Genomic DNA, 27,116 nt, shown 5'->3' with positions numbered 1-27,116 from the left:
GCCTCTGAATTATTTGTCTTTATTATTTTTTCTATTGTTTGGTAAATGACGACTTATACTTATTGACGACATGACTGCCTGTCCATGGATTATTCTTTATGGTTGATTGTGTTTGGCTATGCTGTTTGACCTTAGGAAAACAGTCTTCCTTTTCTCCTTCTGTCTCTCTCCTTTTTTTCTTTTCTTTTTATGTGTTTGTGCTGTTGCATTGGTGATTTCTCTTTTCATGATATATATATATATATATATATATATATATATATATATATATATATATATATATATATATATATATATATATATATATATATATATATATATATATATATATATATATATATGTATATATATATATATATATATATATATATATATAAATATATATATATATATAAACATATATATATATATATGTATATATATATATATATATATATATATATATATATATATATATATATATATATATATATATATATATATATATATATATATATATATATATAGGAAAACACCAAAGAGTCAAGTAATTTTCATCCCTAACAAATTTTCGTCTAGTCACAATAATAAACCAAAAATTTATCGCACTACATTGTATTAAATAAGCCTAATATGGTAGCAAAAACTACATTAATAGAAAGTGAAAAATATGTGAAGTCGATGAAAAAAATTAAAACAAGGAAAAAAAATACCCGAAAAAAGATTTTTCCTCCTTAGAAACAAGGAGACTTAATACAGTAGTTGTAAGGTGTACAAAATTATTTGTACAATCACAGCCACTAGTCTTCTCTTCTATTCTCGCTTAAGATCACGAAGAATGTTCAACGGTGATTCTCTTAGGACCCTCTCCAAGATGTAGGTACTGTTTTTTATTTCATTTAGTGGGAACAGGTGGTTTTTCCGTCACAGTTTACCAGGTTTTATTGTTTGCTTATGCAAATTTGAACGAAGATGATGTAGGGCTCGACAAATGTTAATACGCCCTCCCCAAGGGCATTTTCTAAGACGCTAGTCAAGTGAGCAAAAAAAAAATGTAGAAAACAAGGATTATAGTACCCTCTCAAGACGTTAGTCCAATGTTCATTTATGTAAATTCAAACGACCTTGTCAATGACGTAGTTTTGAGGGTCAAAGGCCCTTGTTTTGACAGTGTTTACGAAAGAGTTTATTAATCCATATACCGGGGAACGGACAAGGTAGCTCCTTTGTTTCTCCAGGATATACATTTTGTAAAAAGCAGTAGTGAAGACGAGTTTAGATTGGCTATATTTTTAATATAGATTCTTGTCCATGGAAAAAATACTTTACTATTTGATAGGAGCGGTTTACTGTATTGGGTGTTGAAGGTGCTAGTGGTAGTGAATTGATGCCAAAAGTACCCAATGTTGCAGGAAAAATTACATGATATTGTCAGTTAACCCTTGAACAGGATGAGATGTTTGTAAAACATGTTGTATCATTGAGCAAATTCGAATTGGAGGAAGAGTTATGTTTCACAGCAAAAATGAATATAATGCATATACATACACCACTTGATGGATTAAATGTATTGATGAAATATATTTCAATGATCTAAATCAGTATTTTTTAAAAAGATTGAGCTTGTTACAATCCTTTTTTGAAAATAAAATGTTCTGAATTGAAAAACTATTTTTTGTTAGATATTTCGGTTGGTTACCGCACCTTTCTCTAGATTACCAATATACAACAAAACTTAATATAGAAAAAATCTTAATTCTGTGGCTTTGTTGGTTAGTCTGTAATCAGCAGTGAGAGTGTCAGGATTAAAATATAAATGGATTTGAGATAGAAAAAATCATACGGAATATTTTGACTTTGGAAAACTGTTTGAATCTAAATGATCAGTTTCAAGAGTTATTGGCACGAAAGATAAAATTCTCTAGAGGAATGCTTGAAAACATCATGAAAGATTAGTCTCCAGCTTTGGGTTAATATTTTATACTTATGCGTCGTGGTCAAAACGCATTCACTAAATTTATTAACATGCTAATCGAAAGGAATAAAATCAAATTGTGGATTTGCTTTTGAGCACTACCTATATATTCATGTTTTCTAGGTTGACTGAAGACTATTTCAGAACGATTTTCACTCTCTGTTTTTACAAGGACATCAAATAAGTCTATAATTTAAAAACACCTGTCCAAAAAGGTTTAATCAATTTTGAAGTTTGACATCACTCGACTACTCATCCTCTCTCTCTCTCTGTTGAAGTATCACGTACTATGTATATTACTTTGAATTAAAACGGAATAGTTGTGGGCATCAGGTCATGGCTAATTGTAGAAAAACCCTAAACAAATAGTCCAATGGAGTGAGAGGCAATTTTAGCAGTAATCGCCTCTTATTAGGATTGTATTATGTCGCAAGTTTGTTTCTATTTGGCAGTGAGAGAGTCAACACTGAACATGTTCCTCACATGTTTATTTGTTTGTATATATTATGGTTGCTGGTCATCCGGAGAGAACTGCATTATTACTGAAAACTATTACGAAAAGCATATTATATAATCCATGGAAATTTCATAGAGTATATGCAGTGCCACCTAAAGATTGTAATTTCTGTCTTGAAGAGGCTTGTGAATCTCAAAAAAGAGGTTTCCTACGCTCCAATTGTCACTATGATAAGTGTGAATAACGAGAAAACACTTACCTGGTATGATTGGAAAAAATCCTAAACGTAATTTCAGTGAATTTCTAAGAGACTGGTATCGTCTTTGCTTTAATTTGTGTTTTGAAGAAGAACCTGGTGCACGTTTCATTCATTTGAAAAACAAGAAAGTCTGATTTCCATATTATTACTGTAAAGAAAATGGCAACAGTGTGTGTAAGCCTACTGATGATTTTCCGGTTACAAAAAATGACTCTTCATATGAGAATACAGTGTCTGACTTCAATTAAAATAAACAAACTGAAAAATGTGAATTTTACAATATGAACTTAAATACAATCATTGACTTTACAAACAGATATAACGAATGTAAAGTTACAATCTACTATAGAAAGTGTGATCCTGTCTTTACAGGTTATGATCAGTAAAAGCTGAAACCCAATGATCTGCCGTAACTAATTGTTGTTGATAATACCATTTTTTAGTATACAATAACATAATCAATAAGGTTGGCTATCTTAGGATCATAGGAATACCATATTAACTTATTGGACATTTTATGACAAAACCTCCAAATGATTTTACCTAGATTCTTATACCTACAAAATGGCAAAAGTCTGTAGTTATTATTGTTTTCTTTCTCTACATCTAATTCACCTAGGCTTGGACACCATCTAACCCTATTTCTACCGACAATGGCGTTAAAATCTACCCCTAAGACACCATGTTTATACCTTTGACCCTGTCTATATGCTCCTATAACTGTAAGTAAAACTCATCTAATTTAATAGTATTTCCATCTGTCGGTCTGATTTATAAAGGGGTAAACACTAATATAACTGATAGACGGAATTTTTCAGCTCGTCTGATTTAATAGTATTTTCGTCAGTTGGTTCAACAGGGATAGTACTACTATAAATGATACCTTAAATTTTCTAAGTTATAAGAATAAAATCAATTTTCTATCATTAAGACATTCGTACCCTAAACAAGAGCTAGAAGCTTTCTCATTCATCGAGAGCCCTACTCTGTTCCTTTTTACCCTGTCCTTCCTGCCCTGCGTGAGCAATCAAATGCTATATTATCCAATAACATTCATCTTTTCCCTAGGAGATGTGTTTTTTAAACTTCTAGTAAGTCCAGTTCAAGTCGTCTGAATTTATTCGTCAAAATATTGATACGGTAGATATTTTTTATGGTCGTCAGATTTGAGGTTTTACTTTTCATATTCTTTAAATGAATGAACTTATTTTGCGTAATAAAAAGAAATGATCTCTGATACCAGTACAGAACAGGGACCAACATATCTTCTCAAGTATTATCGAGAATATCCTCGTCTTTCATACGACGTAAACGATATGCTAGAGGTTTAGTGTTTAAGACTTTTGAAACCTTAAAAAGCTCAGTGGGCCAACGATAGCTCCCACTTTCAAAAGTTCAACTAGTTCGACTGATTCGAACTATATTACCACAATTGAATTTCTTTTTCACTTGTCTTTCATTTGAATATTGCTTAAGAAAAATATAAACTGTATTGTGGTATCATTGATTAACTTCCAGAGGACTAAGATAAGGCAGGGATAGAAGAAGGGGCCGATTATAGATCAACAGAATTTTATCTGAATCATGGATAAAAGCAGCACTTTTTACAATGTAAAATATCTTGAAATTAAAAGTTGAATAGTTCTTATCAGTCGTTCAGTCAATGCCAACATTATTGGATTATGGCTGTGTTGGAGCATTGTATTATATTTCAATTCAACCTTTTTTCATATGGATGAACGAATTCACTACCAGTATCTGTTTAAATTTTCCTATAACAATCTTGTTCAAGGATGATTTCAAAAGCGTTAGCAAGTTCATCACCTCTCTTAGACTGCCATAGAATAGCATATGCATAGCAACTAAAAACATTGATTGCAATTAAAATACATTGTATGGTGTGCTGTGACATCTCTGAATCTCGTCTAGCGTCAAAGGGTCTCCTTGTAGTATTTGCAATGGGGAAGGGCTTTATTTTTTGATAATTACCACCAAGGCCTCTAGGATGTCGATGAAGAGTTTAACTTGGTTCTCTCTACAAAAAATGTTGCTAGCTTCTCCTTAAGTCTATTGACATGATCAATTGTGGTTGGGTAGCATAAAATTTCCACTTCAACAGTATTCCCGTTTTTTTTTAAAATTTCAACCAGTTTGAACGTACACGGTTAATAAAGTGCCACCACATTTTTCATACTGGAGAACGGTGTGGGTGATGTACTGATATTAAGACACCTTTGCTTGTGACTCGTCACTCTCATCGTTGTGAAACTGTCAATACTTGGTGAGATAGCATTTCCCGAAATATCTAAAATCATCTTTTGATAATTGGCTTTATTCAGCTGATCGTATTAAAATATGTTTACTACCAATAAGAATTTTTGGGAAGTTTGATGAGTGTAATAATTTGTTCAAGAGGCTGTCAAATAATACAATTTTTTTTCCCATTTGTTATCAAATCTTATATAAAATCAATTAGACAGTAGGTGCTGCCAGGGATTACAACCCGATTCTTTTCACCATTAATTTGTATTTGTTCACTTTCAGTGAGAAAGGTTCAGAATCTTTTACATTGCTCACGATTCGACTGAGATAATAAGTCTCTTATTAACACTTTTTAAAACATTGGGGGGAGTTGGAGGGGGGGCAACCTATAATCTTGGAAAACACTTAGAGTGGAGGGATCGGGATGAAACTTGATGGGAAAAATAAGCACAAGTCCCAGATACATGATTGAAATAATCGGAACGGATCCACTCTCTTTGGGGTAGTTGGGGGGGAGTAATTCTGAAAAATTAGAAAAAATGAGGTATTTTTTACTTACGAACGGGTGATTGGATCTCAATTAAATTTGATATTTAGAAGGATATCGTGTGTTAGAGCTCTTATTTTAAATCCCGACTGGATCTGGTGACATGGAGGGGGGAGTTGGGAGGGGGAAACCTAAAACTTGGAAAACACTTAGAGTGGAAGGATCGGGATGAAACTTGGTGGGAAAAATAAACACGAGTGCTAGATACATGATTGACATAAATGGAACGGATCCGTTCTCTTTGGGATAGTTGGGGGGGGGGGGTATTTCAGAATAATTAGAAAAAATGAGGTATTTTTAACTTACGAACAGGTGATCGGATCTCAATGAATTTTGATATTTAGAAGAATATCGTGGCTCAGAGCTCTTATTTTGAACCTGACCAGATCTGGTGACATTGGGGGGGGGGGAGTTGGGAGGGGGAAACCTAAAACTTGAAAAACACTTATAGTGGAGGGATCGGGATGAAACTTGGTGGAAAAATAATCACGAGTCCTAGATACATGATTGCCATAACCGGAACGGATCCGCTCTCTTTGGAGTAGTTTGGGAAGGGGTTAATTCTGAAAAATTAGAAAAAAATGAGGTGTGTTTTAACTTACGAACGGGTTATCGGATCTCAATGAAATTTGATATTAAGAAGGATATCGTGTCTCAAAGCTCTTATTTTAAATCCTGACTGGATCTGGTGACGTTGGGGGAAGTTTGGGGTGGGGAACCTAAAATCATGGAAAACACTTAGATTGGAGGGATCGGGATGAAACTTGGTGGGAAAAATAAGCAGAAGTCTTACATCCGTGATTTAGATAATTGGAACGGATCCAACGTATTGGGAGGGGGGGGGGGTTAATTCTGAAAAATAAGAAAAAATGACATATTTTTAACTTACGAAGGAGTGATCGGATCTTCATGAAACTTCATATTTAGAAGGACCTCGTAACTCAGATCTCTTATTTTAAATCTCGACCGGATCAAGCGTAATTGGGGGGGGGGCAGTTGGGGGGGGGCCGGAAATCTTAGAAAATACTTAAAGCGGTAAGATCAGGATGAAACTGGAAGGGAAGAATAAAATCCTGTCTAAGATACGTGACTGACATAACCGGACCGGATCTGCTCTCTTTGGTGGAATTGGAGGGGGGTAATTATGAAAATTGAGGTATTTGTGACTTACGAAAGGGTGATCAGATCTTAATGAAATTTGATATTTAGAAGGATCTTGTGCTTTAAAGTTCTTATTTTAAATTCCGACCAGATCCTGTGACATTGGGGGGAGTTGGAGGGGGAAACTGGAATTCTTGGAAAACGTGAAAACTGGGGTATTTTTATCTTGCGAATAGGTCATCGGATCTTAATGAAATTTGATTTTTAGAAAGAATTCATGTCTAAGAGCTCTTATTTCAAATCCCGACCAGATCGTTTAACATTAGGTGGAGTTGGAGGGGGAAATCTTGGAAAAACACTTGGAGTGTAGGAATCGGGATGAAGCTTGGTGGATAGAATAAACAAATGTCCTTGATACGTGATTGACAGAATCGTACTGGATTTGCTCTCTTTGGGGGAAATAGGGGGAGGGGTTCATTGATTTGGCGAGTTTGGTGCTTCTTGACGTGCTAGGACGATGAAAATTGATAGGCGTGTCAGGGAGCTGCACAATTTGACTTGATAAAGTTGTTTTCCCAGATTCGACCATCTGGGGGGCTGAAGGGAGAGGAAAAATTAGAAAAAATTAGGTATTTATAACTTACGAGTGGGTGATCGGATCTTAATGAATTTTGATATTTAGAAGGACATCGTCACTCAGAGCTCTTATTTTAAATCCTGACCGGCATTAAGCCTCTTATTTTCCTTTTCAAATCAATCTATTGATTCATAGAATTTTGTTAGAGCTCATACCATATGATCTCTTGGCTCTTAGCTCTTCTCGCCTCGTCACAAGTGCCATATGAGCTCTTAGTTCTTGTTTTTCCAGTTTTTGTCGCGAAGTTTTTGTCTCTGATTTTTCAAAAGTTTTTCACGTAAATTCTTCTGTAAATTTTTTGTTTCTTAGTATTTTATTCTTGTGGATTCGTCTTTTTCAATTTTGTTCACATGATTTTGTCAATTCGATTTTGTACCAAAGTTTTAAAATATATAGCTTTTAGAAGGATAAATCTCTAACCATTTTCAATCTTTATTCAAGTGATTTTGTCTTTTTGCCATTTTTATTCACGAAAATTTCTTTTTTTTCAGTTTTTGGTCCTAAGTTTTTCCTTCTTTCAGCCCTTGTTTATTGATTTTTTTTAGTTTTTAATATTTTTCTCGCTTAATCTCATATTTTTAATTTTTTTTTGTGCTCATCTGCTTAATTGTAAGGATACAGATACACATGAGGAAAATGAGACTGTTTACTAAATGCAAAATTTAGCATTAACAGGTACCTTGGATATTGATAATTTGTCTACCCAGTAGCAAGAATAAACAAAGGAAATAGGAGTGGCTACTAAATGTCAAATGCGGTATAAACAGATCTGTAGACTTCCAAACATTTGAGATAAGCTTAGTTTCAAATTACAATATATTCAACTGGTCTTGGGAATGATTAAGAACAAAAGAAGAGTGTGGTTCTGAGTTCATGGTATACTAGCATCAACATTATGAGTTTATTTTTAATTTTGCTTACTGTTAGTTTAATACAAGACATCGACTTCGCTTTTTAGTTGGTTCTAAGCATAAAAATTAATGCAAATACTGACAAATATCATATAAAAACAGATATTATGTAAAATACTAACAAGAACGAAAATGGATAGTTAGCTGTATTTTATGATTTCTATTTTTGGCACTGGTATAACAAACTTCAAATTCTAATTTATTTTCAGCTCATATTCAAAATCGGTTGCATTGTATCCAGGATGTTGTTCCCTGTGGAAAACCAAAAAGGAAGAGATATTCAGCTTTTTCTTGTTTTGTTCTCTCGTTGTTGTTTTTCAATGCTGTTTACTGGCCAAGTATCATGTATTTATCAGGGTACCTTTAGGGTTTTATTTTGAATTAATTCAGATCTGATTCCATTCAGCTCTATTAAATGTCTACTGAGCTTTTCTTCATATTCAAATGTCGATCTACCTCTTATTAAAATGTCAACTGAATCCATGGCATCTTGTGTATTTAGATTCTTAATATCTAGCACAGTGAAATAACTTATTCTTGATACTAAATAACAATCAACTATTCAACAAAACTTTTTCTATAACTAACGTTTCAATATATACCCTTCCTACTTTCATACGAAAATACTATACCATATATGAGCAGTAAGTTGTATACACATTTTTTCAGTAATTTGTTAAGACAAATGTTTAAAAATGTTTGGAATTATTTTAGAGTCCGCATCTCAAATTTGGCAACTACTGCTCAGTTGTTTATGTCATCAGTTGTTTATGTCAGTTATTTATGAACTTTTGGAGCTATATCAAGGCTAATATACAACAGGATAGCACCTACAGTAATTTGGATCGTATTGCCTTTAAAGGCTTATAACATCGTACTTTTTTACTTTTGAACGAAAGAGAATTAAAAATAAAGTTAGCCCTATTTAAATTACCAAAATTAAAAAGAAAAAACACAAAAATTTTTAGTTTTATCATTATTTTCCTATTACCTTGACTAGGTTTTTTTTTGTGAAGGTTTTGAAACAGTTCAAGGCTAGAAAATGTAAGTAAAAGCTGATAGTGAAGGTAGTAACCAAAAATTAATTAAGAATCTAAAAAATTAAAATATCGTAAAACTTTATTGCAGAAGTTCCAAGACTCTATATGCGATAGATAGAATTTTTGCGCTTTTCAAACAGTTCGTGGTAACGAACTGTTGTAAGGAGCGACCCGGCTAAATAGTTAACAAAACTCTAAAAAAAAGTATTGATACCAATAGTTACAGCAAAAGAATTGCACTTTAATGCTGATTTTAAATATATAAATTTTGTCAAGTTTAGTCTTACCCATCAAAAGTTACGAGCCTGAGAAAAAATTTGCCTTATTTCAGAAGATAGGGAAAAACACTTAAAAGTCATTCAATCTTAACGAAAGTCACCGGATCAAAATTCCGAGATAACATTTTATTCACCATAGTCAAAAAACCTAATAACTATGTCTTTGGGGACGACTTACTCCCCCACAGTCCCCGTGGGAAGGGCTGAAAATTACAAACTTTGCCCAGTGTTTACATATAGTAATGGTTTTTTTGGGGGGAGAAAGGAGAACTTGAAGGGGGTTACGTGGGAGGATCATTCCATGGAGGAATTTGTCATGGAGGAAGAGAATTTCAATGGAGGGGGCGAAAGGTTTTCTAGCACTATTAAAAAAAATGGAAAAAGAAATATGAAAAGTTTTTTCAACTGAAAGTAAGTAGTACTATTAAAACTTAAACCGAGCAGAAATTATTACGCATATGAGTGGTTCACCTCCTCGTAATACCTCGCTTTTTACGCTGAAGTATTTTTAGTAATTTCAACTATTTATTCTACGGCCTTTTTGATTCCGAGGTCATTCTTAAGGAATTAGGACAAAATTTTAGCTTTAGTGTAAAGAGTGAGGTATTGATGAGGGGGTGAACCCCCTCATATACGTAATACAAACATATGAATATAGAAATTTGTTACGAGAGTTAATTCGTAAGCTAAGTATATTTTTACTAATGAAAACGTTCGTAAAACAATTAAAAGTTCTAGTTGCCATTTAAGTAATCAAAAAATTGGAGGGTAACTAGGCCTCCTCCCCCAACCCTTTTTTCTCCAAATCTTCCAATTAAATATATGAGAAAGCCATTTAGCCAAAAATAAATTAGAATGCAAATTTCGTTTCTGTTATTTATGTGCGGAGAGCCAAAATCAAAACATGCATTAATTCGAAAACGCTCAGAAATTAAAAAAAAATCAAGTTTTTTAACTGAGAGTAAGGAGCGATATTAAAACTTAAAACGAACAGCAATTATTCCGTATATGAAAGGCGCTTTTCCTCCTCAACGCCCCGCTTTTTACGCTACAGTTTTTTACTGGTTTAAAAAGTAGAGTTAAGAGAAAGAGTCTTATTTTTCTGCTGGTGCCCTTTCTAGGGGAAATTATAGCGAACTAATGATTCTTACAACACTTTCAATGGTCGGAATTATTCAATAATTGCCGTTGACTCAGAGAAAAATTTTAAGGACACTTAAATGCAATTCTTTTGCTACTCATCTTAAAAAGGTCCAAAATGGTATGAATTACACCTAAAACCTTTGTTACTAGTTGCAAGGTCATCGCATGCATAGTTAAAAGACTTCAAGATATGAAGTATAACTGGAGCTCACTGGAGAGGTTTTTTTTTGTAATGTTGAACATTTTTTGTGGAATTTCTGTCTACAGCTCATAGAAAGGAAATAGTACAGTTATTAAGTTTGGAAACTAAGATACTCAGAATAGCACATCAGTACATATTCTACAATTTTCTGAGAAAAAGCCTAATATTTAGTCAGCATTAATTCCCAGGAACATTTCCTTGATGTTTGTTCCTTGGTTTTGTCAGGAAAAAGTTAAAAAGAGGTCTACATTTCAAGAATTTAAATCATCTTATTAAAGATAAATGGAGAAAAAGAGCTGTACTAGTGAAAGATAAACTTTTTCTGGAAAATATTATATAAAAAAAGGTGATTTTTGTTATTTTCAACTAACAGCAAGAAATCACTTCAATCATGACTTTCACCTTTCCAGAAAAAGATTACTTAAAAAGTTTTCAAAATTATCTGAAAATAAAGCTGTAATACCTTCGTCAACTCTTGGACCAGGTGTAACTAATTTTTCATCAAGGACCTTAACGTTACTAGAAAAGTCAGTATTAGAAAAAGGTCCAAAATTTTGCTTTAAAACTAATAAAGTCCCAGTAGAAGAAATTATCTCTTCAATAGAAACATCTTTATATAGAACCCCATTCTAATCAAAGATGTTAGCCTAGTAAGAGCTTCTACAGTTAAAACCCTGTCGGAGTTTGCTTTAAAACCAGAAATCCCTAAAAATTCTATCAAAGACATAAAGATTCTTAACAATTTTAGAAGGGATGAATCTATTATGTTTACAAAAGCAGACAGGGGTCACATTTTAGTGATACTGGATAGCAAGGACTATGATTCAAAATTAAACGCTTTACTGAAAGATGAAAAAAAGTACAAAATAACTTTCTATTGACCCGACAGACTCGTACTCAAAGAATTTTAAGAACGAGTTAAAGAGTTTGAAGGAAGAAGGGAATATTACACCTCAACTTTTCTACAAATTCTTACCAAGAAGTTCTTTGTGCCCTAAATTATATGGAATTCCAAAATACATAAGCCAAATCTGCCATTACGACCAATTGTTGCAAGTAAAAAGTCACCAACAAGTGCTCTGAGTAAGTGGTTAGTGTCATTATGTAAACCACTCATGTCTATACAAATTTCATACATTAAGGCTAATGGTCTTAATTTGTGTCCAATGCTATTTCTCCTATGATAGAAAATCATGAATAACTTCTGCGATTTAGGTGATTTTGAACTGATTTTTTTTTTGATGACTCTCGAGTTAAAAAGGAAAAAAATGTTGGTTTCACTTTTTCTGTATATGCTTTACCTATTGTGCAAAAAAAGAAATCAAGTTATTTTGGTTTGGTGAATAAAAATTTAGTGGATGGGAAATGACAGTAGATTTTTTTTTTAGTTCATCCTGCCAGTATTTAAAAAAAAAATGTTGGTTGCAGAATTGTTATATTTTTATTTTTAACGGTGCAAAAAATTATTTTTAATTTTCAACATTTTTATTGCTAGAAGGTATGAAGTTGGCTCCAGAGGGTAGAATTTTGGATCATATGTAGATTTTATAATCTACAACCATTACAGAAAATTTCTGATGTCTATCATAAATAGTTTGAAAGCAAAATCAGAAAAATACAATTTCAAAATGTGCTTACTTTTTACTTATTTTACCCCTGTTTCCGGCTTAATAGCGTTCTTTATCAGCCAATAGAAAAAAAGGCGGGATTCTTATCCAATTTTAGACATTACGCCTAGAAGGCATTGTGTCTCTGATTAAAGCTGTTGACTTGTCAACTGAAGTCAATAAGACATTTGAGCTATGAGGAAGAAAATTATCAACAAAAGGTGGCTGAATTTAAAATACCGGTAAGTAAAAATTACATATACAAGTTTCATTCCCTCTTGTCCATTAAATAAAAAAACAAGTTTTTTTTAACTGCATGTAAGGAGCGACATTAAAACGAACAAAAATTATTCCGTTTATGAAAGGGGGTAGTCCCCTCCTCAATGTCCCGCTCTCTACGCTAAAGTTTGACTCTTTCTCACAACTATACTTTTTAAAACAATAAGAAACTTTAGCGTAAAGAGCGAGGCGTTGAGGAGGGGACTACCCCTTTCATATACGGAATAATTTCTGTTCGTTTTAAGTTTTAATGTCGCTCCTTACTTGAAGTTAAAAAACCTTTTTTTTTATGTAATTTTTGAACGTTTTTAAATTAATGCATGTTTTGATTTGGCTCACCGCACAACGAAATTTGCATATCTTTTTTTGTCTAAATGGCTTTCTCATATTTTTGTTCTGACGATTTTGAAGAAAATGGGGTGGGGGAGGAAGTCTAGTTGCCCTCCAATTTTTCGTAACTTATAAAAGCACCTAGAACTTTGTATATTTGTATTACATATATGAGGGGGTTTGCCCTTTCGTCAATACCTCGCTCTTTACACTAAAGCTTAAATTTTCTCCCGGTTCTTTAAGAATGACCCTAGAATCACCAAGTCCGTAGAATATATAGTTGAAATTACTTTAGCGGAAAGAGGAAAGAGCGAGGTATTTAGGAGGAGATGAACCCCTCATATGCGTAATAATTTCTGTTCGTTTTAAGTTTTAATGCTGCTCCTTACTTTCAGTTGAAAAACTTCTTCATTATTATTTTTTCAGTGTTTTTTTTTAATAATGCTAGAAAATTCTATGCCCCTTCATTGAATTTCTTTCCCCCGTGACAAATTCCTCTAAGTAAAGATCCTTCAACGTAGCTCCCTCCCCTCTACCCCCCCCCTCAGCCAAAACCCCTCAACCGTTGACTTTTAATTAAAAGGAATAGTTATGGGAAAAGTCAAGTCATGGCCAATTGTAGAAAAAGCCAAGACAGATTGTCCAATTGAGTGGGCATCAGGTCAAGGTAAACACTGGTCAAAGTTTATAACTTGTAGCCCCTCCCCCGGGAACTATGGGGGAGTAAGTCGTCCCCAAAGACATCTTATTATGTTTTTTGACTATGCTCAAGAAAATGGCTATCTCAAAATTTTGATCTGTTGACTTTGAGAAAAAAATGAAAGTGGGAGGGGGCCTAGATGCCCTCCAATTTTTGGTCGCTTAAAAAGGGCACAGGAACTTTTCATTTTCATTAAAATGAGCCCTCTTGCGACACCCTAGGACCAATGGGTCGATACGATCACCCCTGGGAAAAAGAAAACAAAAAACAAATAAACACACACCCTTGATCAGTCTTCTGGCAAAACAATTCTATGACTTTTAGGGCGTGTTTCCCCCTTTTTTCCAAAATAAGACAAATTTTCTCAGGCTCTTATCTTTTGATGGGTAGGACTAAATTTAATTAAAATCCGATTCTTTTGACGTATTTATTAGTATCAAAATTTCGTTTTTTAGACTTTCGTTTACTATTGAGCCGGGTCGCTGTTTTTTTTTTCTATGGTTCTTTTCATTTTTTTTAGAAAGGTGCTGCTTGGAGAACAAGATAAAGATAATTTGTCAAATGGATCAAAAATTTCAGAAGAATTTTCAGCAAATCCTCTCATAGACGATTCAAATAAATTGGGAAACGGTAGTGGTTCTTACGGTGTTGATTGCCCCGATACGAATACTGAGATAGACTTATCTGGAATTCCAGATGGAAACTGCATTGTGAATCTAAGGTATTTCCTTGCTGAAGTAATTTCAGCATTCAGACACAAAATCAGTTGCGATCACGGAAAATTGATTATAAAGCAATTAGAAAAGAAAGGCCTGAAAACTGAACTGAAAGTTAAGTGTAATAAGTGTAACTGGGAAAAGAGGATTAAAGGTGAACCAGAATGTCCAGCAACAAGCGTAAAAGAATATATTTCAAGTTTTACGGACCAGACACAGGTTGCTTTTTCCGAAAAAAAAATCAAGTCTTAAAGGCTGCTTGAATTCGAAGGCTGTTTGGGGAGCCATGGGTAGTGGAGGAGGGTATTCTACACTGTGTGAATTCTTCGGGGTGCTTGGAGTGAAACCAATGTCACGAATAGTTTATTCCCGTATGGAAAGGCAGCTTGGTAATGCTTGGATGAATAGTTTATCGGAAATTTTGCTAGAAAATGGACGAGAGGCCTTAAAATCAGCCATTCATGATGATAGGTATAAGGAGGACTCATACTGGACAAAAGTGATATGTGATGGAGGCTGGAATAAGCGTAGCAAAGGACACGATTATTCGGCCAAAGGATGTGTTGCAGTTATCATAGATGCATTTTCGAAAAAACTGTTATATGTTGGCATAAAAAATAAATACTGTTATATATGTTTTTCTTCTGCAAACGCCAAAGTAATTCCCAAAGATCATTTCTGCTTTCTGAATTATAACGGAAATTCAAGGAGCATGGAAACAGATATTCTAGTTGAAGGCTTTCGTTCCACTGAGGAGATGCACGGATTACAGTTTTTAGAGTTTATCGGTGACGGTGATTCCAGTGTTTTTTATAAGCTAAAACAAAGTGTTTCCTACGGTTCCAACATACGGAAACATGAATGTGCAAATCACGTCACAAAAAACTATACCGCCCATCTATATAATTTGTGCAAAAATAAAAAAGGTTTGTACACAAAATGTCTTCCCCGAGGAATTATACAGCAACTGACAAAAAATTTAAGGGGCGCGATAAAAATAAATTCTGAAAATAATGGAACAGCAGAAGAATTGAAAATCTTGTTAAAAAGAGGTCCGTACCATGTTTTCGGAAACCACACAAAATGTGATTCTGGCTGTCCTAAGATTGCTGAATTGGCCGTGAATAGTAAAATAGAAGATCGGTGGAATAATTTTCCCCTGCAGGTGTTTGAAGATGTTATGACAGAGGTCGATATTGTGTGTCGAAAAGCAGAGCAGCTTCGAAATGACGCAACTACAAACTTAGCTGAAAGCTACATGTCAGTTGTTGCTAAATTCATCGGAGAAAAGCAAATAAGCCGGTCTAAACGAGGTTCATATCATGCAAGAGTTCATGGAGCAAGTCTTGCTTATAATTCAGGTCCAAAATGGCATCAATTAGCTTGGAAAAATATTTTTGGGCTTAGTCCTTCTAGCGTAACAAAAAAATATTGTAATAAAACGGCTAAGCTCCGTGTAATATCTAAACGTAATTTGACCAGTTATTATAGTGCTCTTGGAGGAAAACACGTTGCTAAGTTAAAAAATAGAAACTATAACTTTGGTAATCGTGACTATGGACCAAATTGCAATAAGCCAGACATGACTTCTGATGAAATGAATTTGGCTATACAAAAATATACTGACGAGAATTTAAAATTGGATTTTGCCAGTATAAGCTGTTTGTTCAACAGTACCAAGGGTCAATCCAAAAATGACACTTGGGTTGAAGAAAGATCTAAGAGAATAACTAGTAGTTACTTCCACAGAATTGCAACCAGAAAAAACAGCACCAGAGTTGCCCCAATTGTTAAGCAAATTCGAAACTTGGGACCTAGATTCTGCTCTGCCCTAATGAAAAAGGGCTTAGATTTAGAAGTAGTGGCACTAGAAGCATATGAAAACAAATTCAACTTAAAAGTCGTAAAGGGAGATCAAATAGGACTCAGTGTGCATCCACAGTATCAGTATCTTGCTGCATCTGTAGATGGACTGCTCCCTAATGGCACACCTATAGAGATAAAAACGGTGCATAATATACCAGAGTTCAAAACCATTTATGATGTGGCCCAGTCAAAAAATTTAGTTAAAGCATTTTTTCTTGAATTATCCAGTGAAGGTCTTCAGCTAAAAAAAATCACAGGTATTTCGCCCAGATACAAGGCCAACTCGGGATACTGGATAAAATGGTACGCCACTTAATAGTTTATAACTCTATTGAGGATTGGGAAATAATTACAGTTCACCGATCGAAAGACTACTGGGAAAAAATATTTCCGAAGCTTGAAGCCTTCTGGAATGAATCCTTACTTCCTGAAATTTTAGACTCAAGGGTTGCAAGGAATATGGAAATCAGAGAACCTGTGTCTGTAAAATGTACAACAGCCCACCAACCGAAGGACTCAAGCTTGTCTCAAGAAATAAAAAGAGGAAAAAAAAGAAGGTTGAGTCGAGTTGAAGTGAACAGCAAGAAAAAAAACGCACAGAAGGGATCGGGGGAGAACAGTGAATTTACCAGGAACTCAATGCATGAAAACAGTGATTTTGAAGAAATAATTTGGTCTGATTTGGAATAGATAAATCTTCGTGTTTGATAAAAAAAATGTGTTAAAAAATATTGGCAAGGAAAATTCTTTTTTCCTCCATAAATTTCTGTCTCATTCTTCGTCAATGTCCAAAAATAATGAAGTTTCTTATCTGGTCTGAAGTATATTAAATACATTTAATACAAACAATTTTAGTTTTTTTTATAAATTTCTTGTATGTTACTTGGGCTTAATATTTGTGATTTTTATAGTTTTTCCTACAATTATTACGTTTTCTGTACAATTCGTTCATTTTTGGTATTTAATTAAAGCGTCATTAAGTTTCTTTCCGAAATCTTGTGCATCTCGCCCTAACACAAAATAACGTTAACGCCCTAATCTTATTACAAGGAAAATAGCTTTCATCTTATTAATTCCAAACAAATGACAAAAAAAAACCTATAAAAATCAAGGTGACTGGAAAGATATTGAAAATGAACTGAATGTGTAATGTATAATTATTTAGTGTTTAATATACTAATTACAGGAAGCATCAACAATTAAGGTTTACAGATTCTATTTAGCGACAATTTTTTATTTTGTTTTACGATTAGAAGGGAACTCTAGCCCAACTCCTATGGGCAGTAATTTGTGTCCTTTTTGGTTTAACTTTAGCACTCATTTTAATTTTCAATCGTTTAGGATTTAATTATTTGTATATAGCAGTACCCATTTCTTTTATGTTTGGTATAATTATTTATTTTTATTTCTCTTCATTTTCAGTCAATTATGCATAGACAGTAATGTTTGACCGTTTCACATTTAGATCATTGATTTTATTTTCTGTCCGTCTGTTTCAAATGGCTCTTTAATTTTTGATTACTTAACTCACTAGCCTAATTGTATAATGTACATTCCCAGATTGCTATGAAATCACGATCTTGTATCAGACTTAGCAGACATCTGCCATGCTTGGGATACTTATGTCATGCTTGGCACAGATCATTCACTCTTAGTACTGTTCTCACAGTTCCGCTATGCTTGGCACACTTCTGCCATGCTTGGTACTAGCCACCTGAGGTATATGATTTCTGAGAGTGAAAAACCTCTCAAACATTCATCCTTTTTCTTTGGGTAGTTTACTTTTGCATGTGCGGACTGTTTGTTTTCGTTGTTGTATTTTAATGGGGGCAGATACGATGGACAAGGGTTTTTAAATTCCTTTTGGGAAATCCCGAACTTTTTCTTCTATTTTTATCGCTTTTATTCTATTTCAATAAAAATTATTTTTTATGTGCTTTAACCTGTATGCGCCTGAGAGGCTATATTTCTTCCAAAATAAGTTCATTAGTACGGGTATGCATTGAGTTTTTCGTTTTACACAAACTTTTCATCTTGTTATCTTCCCAATAAATTAGTTTTATTTCCATCAATTCTGTTTATATGCTACTTTTTCATAGTAAATTTATGATGGAATGGCGGATTAGTCTTCTTAGTTATTTAGCAGGATGAGATTGAGGAGCACAAAAACACAAACGTACGCAAACACAGGAACAAGTCTACACACACACATCAAATTACCAATTACGCACTTATTGTTTATGCAAGCTGTGCTAGAGTTTTGTTCGCAGGAATTCTTCAATTCAATTCAATCATATATATTTAAACAAAAAACACATAATTACATGTACATAATCTGCCAGGAAAGCACAAAAGTGCTTGACTAGGGCAGAAACTTCACTAAAGAATAATTAAACAATCAACTAACAGAAACAACGAATCAACTGGATTTATCAAAAAAGAAAAAAAAAGAGAAAAAAGGGGAGTGACGAAGAGATAGAAAAGAAAAAAAAAAGAAAAGAAAAGACCGAAAAGAGGAGGACCGCATATTCAAATCCAAACAGTATTTCTGTAACGACCCTTCACTGCTCGCTTGAAGGTAGTAAGGCTATTTGAGTTCCGGATTTCCAAGGGGATTGAATTCCAGATAGCTGGTGCATATCCGTAGAAAGTCCTTTGCGAAAGCCAAGTTGGGTATCGCACAGAAGATTCTACTCCTGGAGGTAATCATACATTCTTTCATGGACTACTTTCTCGTAAATCTTCGAAAAAAAAAGGTCAAATAGAAATGGATCGGTAATTACTCGGTTCATTTTTTGACTTCCCTTTGTGAAGGGGTAGCACTCGGGCTAATTTAAGTCTTTCTGGAAAAGTTCCCTCTTCAAGTGATAAATTAATCAGATGAGTCAAAATAGAAATAACAATTGTTTTTGTTGCTTTAACAACTTTTAACGATACTTCATCTACTCCACAGGATTGTTATTTCATACTCATAATTATTTCATTTTCATCACAATTTGTAAAAAGGAATTCAGAAGTAACATGACGAGGTTTAAGTTTGGGGACTGGTGGACTTCGAGAACTGGAGATTAAAAGAAAATAGCCAGGTGGGTGTTTCACCCACCTGGCTAACTGCTTGCAATTCTCAATACCCAAGGGTTCTCCCAATAGCCAAACAATTTTCATTTCCAAACGGACTCGGTCTCGGTTGAGGTTTGGGAGAGTTCACGCTTTACATTTCAAAACAGACACCCATCTCGAAAATAAAAGATTTGTCTACTTTTCGTACAAGTTCTACCATTTGCATTCAATGCACATCGAATCAAAATCTCTGAGCGAAAAAATATAGGATTACCCTTTAAATTGATGTGCAAAAGAAAACACTATTTTTAGCTCAGCAGTGGGTATATTTTCTTTTACATAACCTGTTCATCTAAATTAATCTCCGTAGAATCTAACGTGCTTTTACTAAACAAACATCTTTTGTTTTTTTCTCCCACTGGTTTATGTTTTTGTCAAGTCTCATAAACGAGTTTGCTATCGAATAGATACTAGCAGTGGCGTTATTAAGATTCTTAGAATCTGTTTCAGAAATTGGGCGGGAACAAAAAAGACCATTAGCCTTAAGAATTCGTCAGAACTTGTAAAAAAAAAAAAACTAAAAGAAGTGAATTTTTTTCAAATTCTATAGTTTCAAGTTTCGACATAGTATCAATGTATACGAGTATTGCTGTAAAAACCACAGAAATTCTTCTTGAAAGAAAGATATTAAGAAGTTTAGACTTAATTAGTGGTGAAACAGTTTTGGAAGTCGGTGTAATTATGAATTTAGTTAGGTCATGCAACACTTTCTCTTTTTTTTCAATTCAGAGGTTTTTTTCGAACAAGTAAATGGTTTACCCATGGGGGCCCCTTTAAGTCCTTTATTAGCAAATTGTTTTGCAGAAAATATTGAAACAAGCGTTAGATTCATATTTTTTTAAACATAAATTTTGGGGGAGGTATACGGATGACATAATTTGCTTGACCACAGCACAAATTCATAAGAAATATATGGGTGGAATAAAGCATTATATAAAATTTTTGGTAGCAGAAAATTCTTAGAATGTCGAATTGCTCCAATGCCGTGTGTGTTGTTTATAGGCTGTTTCCAACAAAAGAAAACTAGATAAGAATGAGCTAATAAAGTAGAAAAAAAGTTAATCGCTTGTAATTGAAGAATACATTTTATTGTTGTGCTAGTCCGCTCTAGAATATCACATAAATTGTTTGAGCTATTAAAAATACTAAAAAAAACTTCATTTTCTTAAATTTTGTCTTTGAAGTACCTCAAATAACAAAAAATCGCTAAGAAACGCAAGTAAACTACAAAATGTTTATGTATATAGCTCAATTTAGCTAAGGACATTCTGTGATAGAGCTAATCCACTCAACTTAATATTATAAATCCCATAATGTTGTGAGATTCGTTATGTAATTTCTTCAATCACCATAAACACAGCAGATAAAAATACGAAATATATCAGAAACTACCCAGACGCGCATCCATGATTTTTTTTTCTAGCCCCCCCCCCAAAAAAAATTCCAGATTGGTGTGAATAGAAGCTTGAAACCTCTAACACTGAGTTCTTTGATACGCTTAATCTGATGGTGTGATTTCAATGATTTTATTACTTTTACGGGGCGTTCCCCCCTTTTTTGAAAATAAATCAAATTTTCTCAGGCTCTTAACATTTCATAAGTAAGATCAAAGTTAATAAAACTTGTATGTTTGAAATGAGCATAAAATTCTTTTTCTTTTGATGTATCTATTGGAATCAAAGTTCATTATCACGAAATGTTTCATATGAACTTGCTCTGCACGACTGTATTTTCCAGAGTGCTCGTACACATAATGTCTTAAGAAGAGAAGAGATGTACCGTAGTAAATTAAAACCCAATAATTGGAAATTTCGTAGTGTTGGATGATAGAGGCTCTTGGTTCTAGTGGTAACCCATTTTCTAGTATAGCCTACCCTGCAAACAATGGACAAACAAAGACAAAAAAGACCTGACGAAAGTATAACAGTTCAAAATAGGGATGAAACTTTTTTATTGACAGTGAATTGATATAAAAATTTTGAACTGGATATTTTAAACACATATACAGTGTCATCATCAGCAGTAAAACTGAAAGACATCAATAAAAACAAACAAAATTTATACCTAATAAACTAATTACATATAGTTTATTACTCTTATTTTTTTCAATGCAACAGTGGAAGCATATCTCTTTTATCTTTTCGGTTCCCGTTCATTAGATTTACCTGACATATTACGTTGACAGAGGTCATAGCTCTTAGGTGAGGTAATATTTACTTTGGTAACGAACTGTAGTAAGGAGCGACCCGGCTCAATAAAAACCAAAACTCTAAAAAATGGAATTTTGATACCAATAGTTACATCAAAAGAATTGCATTTTAATGCTGATTTTAAATATATGAGTTTCATCAAGTTTAGTCTTACGCATCAAAAGTTACGAGCCTGAGAAAATTTGCGTTATTTTAGAAAATAGGGGAAAATAACCCCTAAAAGTCATAGAATCTTAACGAAAATTACACCATCAGATTCAGCGTATCAGAGAACCCTACTGTAGAAGTTTCAAGTTCCTATCTACAAAAATGTGGAATTTTCTATTTTTTGCCAGAAGGCAGATCACGGATGCGTGTTTATTTGTTTGTTGTTTTTTTTTTCACCAGGGATGATCGTATCGACCCAGTTGTCCTAGAATGTTGCGAGAGGGCTCATTCTAACGGAAATGAAAAGTTCTAGTGCCCTTTTTAAGTGACCAAAAAATTGGAGGGCACCTAGGCCCCCTCCCACGCTAATTATTTTTCCGAAGTCAACGGATAAAAATTCTGAGATAGCCATTTTATTCAGCGTAATCAAAACCTTATAACTGTGTCTTTGGGACGACTTACTCCCCCACAGCCTCCGTGGGAGGGGCTACAAGTTACAAACTTTGACCAGTGCTTGCATATAGTAATGGCTATTGGGAAGTATACAGGCGTTTTCAGGAGGATATTTTTTTGGTTTCGGGAGGGATTGAGCAGAGGTAGATACGCTGGTGGGACTTTCCATCAAAGAATTTTTCATGGGCGAAGAAAATTTCCATGAAGGGAGCGCAGGATTTACTAGCATTACTTAAAAAAAAGAATGAAAAAATTTTTTCAGCTTTAAGTAAGGAGCAGCATTAAAAATTAAAACGAACAAAAATTATTACCCGTACGAGGCGCTCACCTGCTCCTAATACCTCGCTCTTTACGCTGAAGTATTTTTAGTAATTTCAACTGTTTATTCTATGGCTTTTGTGATTCAGGGGCCATTCTTAATGAATTGGGACAAAATTTAAGCTTTAGTGTAAAGAGCGAGGTACTGACGAGGGGGCGAACCCCCTCATATATGTAATAAAAACATGAGAATACAAAAGTTCTTTACGTAAGCTAATTTATAAGTTACTTATATCTTTTACTGATAAAAAGACTCAAAAATTAAAAGTTCTAGCTGACTTTCTAATTAACCGAAAATCGGAAGGCAACTAGGCTTCCTCCCCCGCTCTTTTTCTCTCAAAATCATTCGATCAAAATTATGAGAAAGCCATTTAGCGAAAAAAATAAATATGCAAATTTCGTTTTATTCATTCCTCTGCGGAGAGCCAAAATCAAAACATGCATTGACTCAAAAACGTTCAGAAATTAAATAAAAAACAAGTTTTTTTAACTGAAAGTAAGGAGCTACATTAAAAACTTAAAACAAACAGAAATTAGATCGTATATGAAAGGGGATGCTTCCTCATCAACGCCCCGCTCTTTACGCTAAAGTTTTTTTTACTGTTTTAAAAAGAAGAGTTGAGAGAAAGAGTCAAACTTTAGCGTAAAGAGCGGCGCATTGATGAGGAAGCAGCCCCTTTCATAAACGAAGTAATTTCTGTTCGTTTTAAGTTTGAATGTCGCTCCTTCCTATCAGTTAAGAAAACTTGTTTTTTTTTATTTAATCAGAAAAAGGATCGCAGATGCTTGTTTTTTGCTCCTTTTGGCTTTTTTTAGTGGGGAATGTATCAAACTAATCGGTTCTAGAAGATCTGGAGATGCTTACTTGAACAAAATGAAAAGTTAACACCAAGAAAACCCTGGGTAAATGCATCGCTTTTGACGTTTAATAATGAAAAATAAGAGTTATATACAATTAAAATGAAGTGTCCCACTGAAATAAATATAATACACTTTAAAAACTATATGAATCTATTACTAAGGATTCTTAGAGAAAAAGAAAGAGTGTATTATGAAAATTCATTTAAAAATTCGGATTCTCCCCAAAAAAATTGGAATTTAATAAAGGATAAAATTGGAAAAATAAAAAAATATCACATTCTGAGGTATTAACTAATAAAAAAGGTGTAGAAGTTGGAGGACCGCAAGATGCTAATATGTTTAGTGATTACGTTGCTGGTGTTGGTCAATCAACTTAAATCATGAAATTCTTCTTGACAAAATGTTGAATTGCGGCATAAGAGGGAAAGGATTACAAATTATTGAATAATACCTGAGTGGATTCAAAATCAGAGTAGATATGGGTGGAAAAATGACTAATTTAAAAAGTCTTATTGATATTGGTGTCCCCCAAGGCTTAGTATTAGGTCCACTATTATTTTTGATTTATTTTAACGATCTTTTAACGATCCACGAGGTTTGCAAGAGAATCTTAGCCATGCAATTGTATTTGAAGATGATAAAGCTACAACAGTTAAAGCTAGGAATTCATCGAAATTGATCGAAAATGTAACTATAAGACACCTCAGTAAATCGATGGTTTGTTTCCAAAAATCTAGCACCGAATTTTACGGAAACTAAATTTATGGTTTTTTGTCGTTTAAAACGTGCCACTCGAGAACTTTTTTGTCAGGAGCTTCAGGCTGGTGATAAAAAAATTTGGAGCATCCAATCATATCGTTATTTAGGAGTTTTCTTGATCCCCTTTTGTCATTTCATAATCGTATTGAGTATTAAAGATTAAAGCTAGCTCAAAATACTGGGTCGATGTATCATGTGAAAAATATTTTTCCATTTACCATAATAGAAATAACTTACCACTGTCTAATTGCTTCTCATTTGAATTAGTCCTTAATTGTATATCTTAAAACATTTTGGAAGCATACAACCCTTACAGGTAACACAAAATAGAGCAATAAGAATACTCGGAAATTCTTTACATCGACCTTCAAAATTTGAAAAAATTTCGGAAACTAAAAATTCCTTTTCTTAAATTTGTTATATTTAAAAAATACTTGAGCACTATATACTTGCAAATGGCATTTTCAAATCTAAAATTCTAAAAATTATTTCGATGATAAATCTCTGTAAATTTTACTTCCTCGTTCGGATTGTCGGAGGTCTGGGATGTACCGAATTCCTTTTGTAAATTCCAAAAGGTCAAGGTCTTCGTTTAGGAACCAAATATTCTTCATCGTATTCAATTATTAGCTGAATGACATAGTTCTGTTTGATCCATCCCAAAAATATCAGCTAAATTTAAAAAAGTAAATTTTGAAGATAGTTTGCAAAAAAAAATTTATTAGTCACAATTGATGATGGAAAATCAAATTATTTGATCTTCTTCCTTGTGTTCGAGATGGCCTCCCAAGCCCATCCTGCCCAATATTTATTTATTTACTAATTCTTGTTACTTCTATTTGGTGTGTTTTTCTATATTTTGGTTGTTTTTTGCCCTGTTAAATTTTGAAATTATTATCACGATGAGATGTTGATGTTTTTTCTGTGTTTTTGCACTGTCCCAGCCTTACGAGCTCTGCTTTCTGTTGCGACAATATTGTTTTTGCATTTTTTAAGTTGAATAAAGAATTAAGTTGAAGTTGAAATTGAAGAAGCTTGGGTCTACACTATTATGTTCGTAACTATTCTCTACTTTGACAATATGTCTTAGAATGCTTTCCAAGTTCTTTACAAAATTTAGAAAAATTAATTGTAAATGCAAGCTTTTATATTTTCTATTTACAAAACATTATTGCTTAAGCTTTTGTTCGAGTTTGTGAATAACACAGTTGAAGGCGGAACAATGTCCAACCCGCTAAAGTACAAGCGGTATGTGTAGTTGGCATTGTAGTCGTTTACAATTTTGATTTTAACCAAAAGTGGTACTATAATTACAGCCGAGCATATACACTGGTGGACGCCCAACCCCGAGATATTTAATGCTGCCCTCTTATCCTTTAAATTTTCTTTTTTATGTAATCTTTCTTAGAACAAATTTGTCAGTTCGATCAATTATTAGCACCTTTGTCAAATTGCCGCCCCTCATAAATTTTGATCATTGATACCCTTTCACAGTGGGACTCCCTAATATTTTCCTCTATATCTGTCCCTAGGAATATAAAATATTGATCGGCATTAGCCAAAAGTAGCTTCGTTAACAGTTCCTTTATATTTTTTAAGAGTTAGCAAGGAGTTAAATAACTCATTTGGCACCAAGCGTTACTACTGGCCTATTTTTGTTTAGAATGTTGGGAATGTCAAGAGATCTAAATTATTTGTTTAATATTTTTTCATATATTAATAAAAGTGATCAGGATTTTTATTCAAGTATACTACGATATAAAAACGTAAAATAAAAAAAAAATTGCAGAGGAAACAAGATTTGATTACTTGCACTAATGATGAAAATAAGCCTTCATGGTTTTATTCAAATCCGAGACTTTTCGAGAAGAATTTATTGCAGAATGATAATCAACACTTTTATTCAATTCAAATTATTTTTTTTCATCTATAACTTTTGAGTCAAACAATCCAGTACCCAAGAAGCCTGAAAAATCTTATTTTCAATTTATGTAAATTTTTTGAAAGTTTGAGAATTACCCTTCTAATCTATCATGACAATATGGCAGTGGTCAAACTATTTTAGGCCAATACAGTGAAACGGTATTAGATTTGGTTAGGAGTTTTTTGTATTACAGTTTTTTCTGTAATAGTGGATTGCCAAGGAATTTTAGCTTATGCGAAAAAGCTAGAATAGTTTTGTAAATTATAAGTAGGCTTTGCAATATAATTTTTATTTACAAGCCTTTAAAGGCCTTGAGTAATACAAAGATATATATATATATATATATATATATATATATATATATATATATATATATATATACATATATATTAATCACTAATTTAGGAAAACAGTCTTCCTTTTCTCCTTCTGTCTCTTTTTTTTTTTTGTGTTTGTGCTGTAGCATTGGTGATTTCTCTTTTCATGATATATATATATATATATATATATATGTATATATATATATATATATATATATATATATATATATATATATATATATATATATATATATATATATATATATATATATATATATATATATATTATATATATATATATACATATATATATATATATATATATATATATATATATATATATATATATATATATATATATATATATATATATATATATATATATATATATATATATATATATATATATATTATATATATATATTTATATATATTTATATATATATATATATATATATATATATATATATATATATATATATATATATATATATATATATATATATATATATATATATATATATATATATATATATATATATAGTTTAAATTATATTTACAAACTATAGCCAACTGCAGATATTACAAGGCCTCAGGCTCACAAGGTATTACATGGCTCGTATATACAAAAGAACCCTAGAAAACTACTAAATTATAGACAAGGAAATACAACACGTCCTAGAAATGTTCCTGACAAGGCAGGTAAACAGTGACT

At 33.0% G+C, this 27,116-nt stretch overlaps 2 protein-coding genes across 2 annotated transcripts in view; both read left to right on the top strand.

The window, feature by feature from the left end:
- Positions 1-8,597, top strand: part of LOC136039007 (glutamate-gated chloride channel alpha-like) — a 76,464-nt gene extending 67,867 nt beyond the window's left edge. The window contains exon 6 of the mRNA XM_065722540.1: positions 8,338-8,597. Coding sequence (XP_065578612.1) covers positions 8,338-8,495 — 158 coding nt within the window. The 3' untranslated portion in view covers positions 8,496-8,597. The remainder of the gene's footprint in view (positions 1-8,337) is intronic.
- Positions 8,598-11,933: 3,336 nt separating this feature from the next.
- On the top strand, positions 11,934-19,899 carry LOC136026342 (uncharacterized). The gene is made up of 2 exons (XM_065702843.1): positions 11,934-12,640; positions 14,228-19,899. Exon 2 carries the CDS (start codon positions 14,710-14,712, stop codon positions 16,603-16,605), a length of 1,896 nt encoding a protein of 631 aa, XP_065558915.1. The 5' UTR covers positions 11,934-12,640; positions 14,228-14,709; the 3' UTR covers positions 16,606-19,899.
- The last annotated feature ends 7,217 nt before the right edge of the window (positions 19,900-27,116 follow it).

The sequence above is a fragment of the Artemia franciscana genome, chromosome 1 (genome assembly GCF_032884065.1).
Source record: "Artemia franciscana chromosome 1, ASM3288406v1, whole genome shotgun sequence".
NCBI lineage: Eukaryota > Metazoa > Arthropoda > Branchiopoda > Anostraca > Artemiidae > Artemia > Artemia franciscana.
The sequence above is the reverse complement of the archived record's forward strand: the minus strand, read 5'-3'. Positions and strand labels throughout refer to the sequence as shown.

What these genes read in the sequence shown, in the direction of transcription:
- LOC136026342 (XM_065702843.1), top strand. Translation starts at nt 14,710, where the DNA reads ATGGGTAGTGGAGGAGGGTATTCTACACTGTGTGAATTCTTCGGGGTG.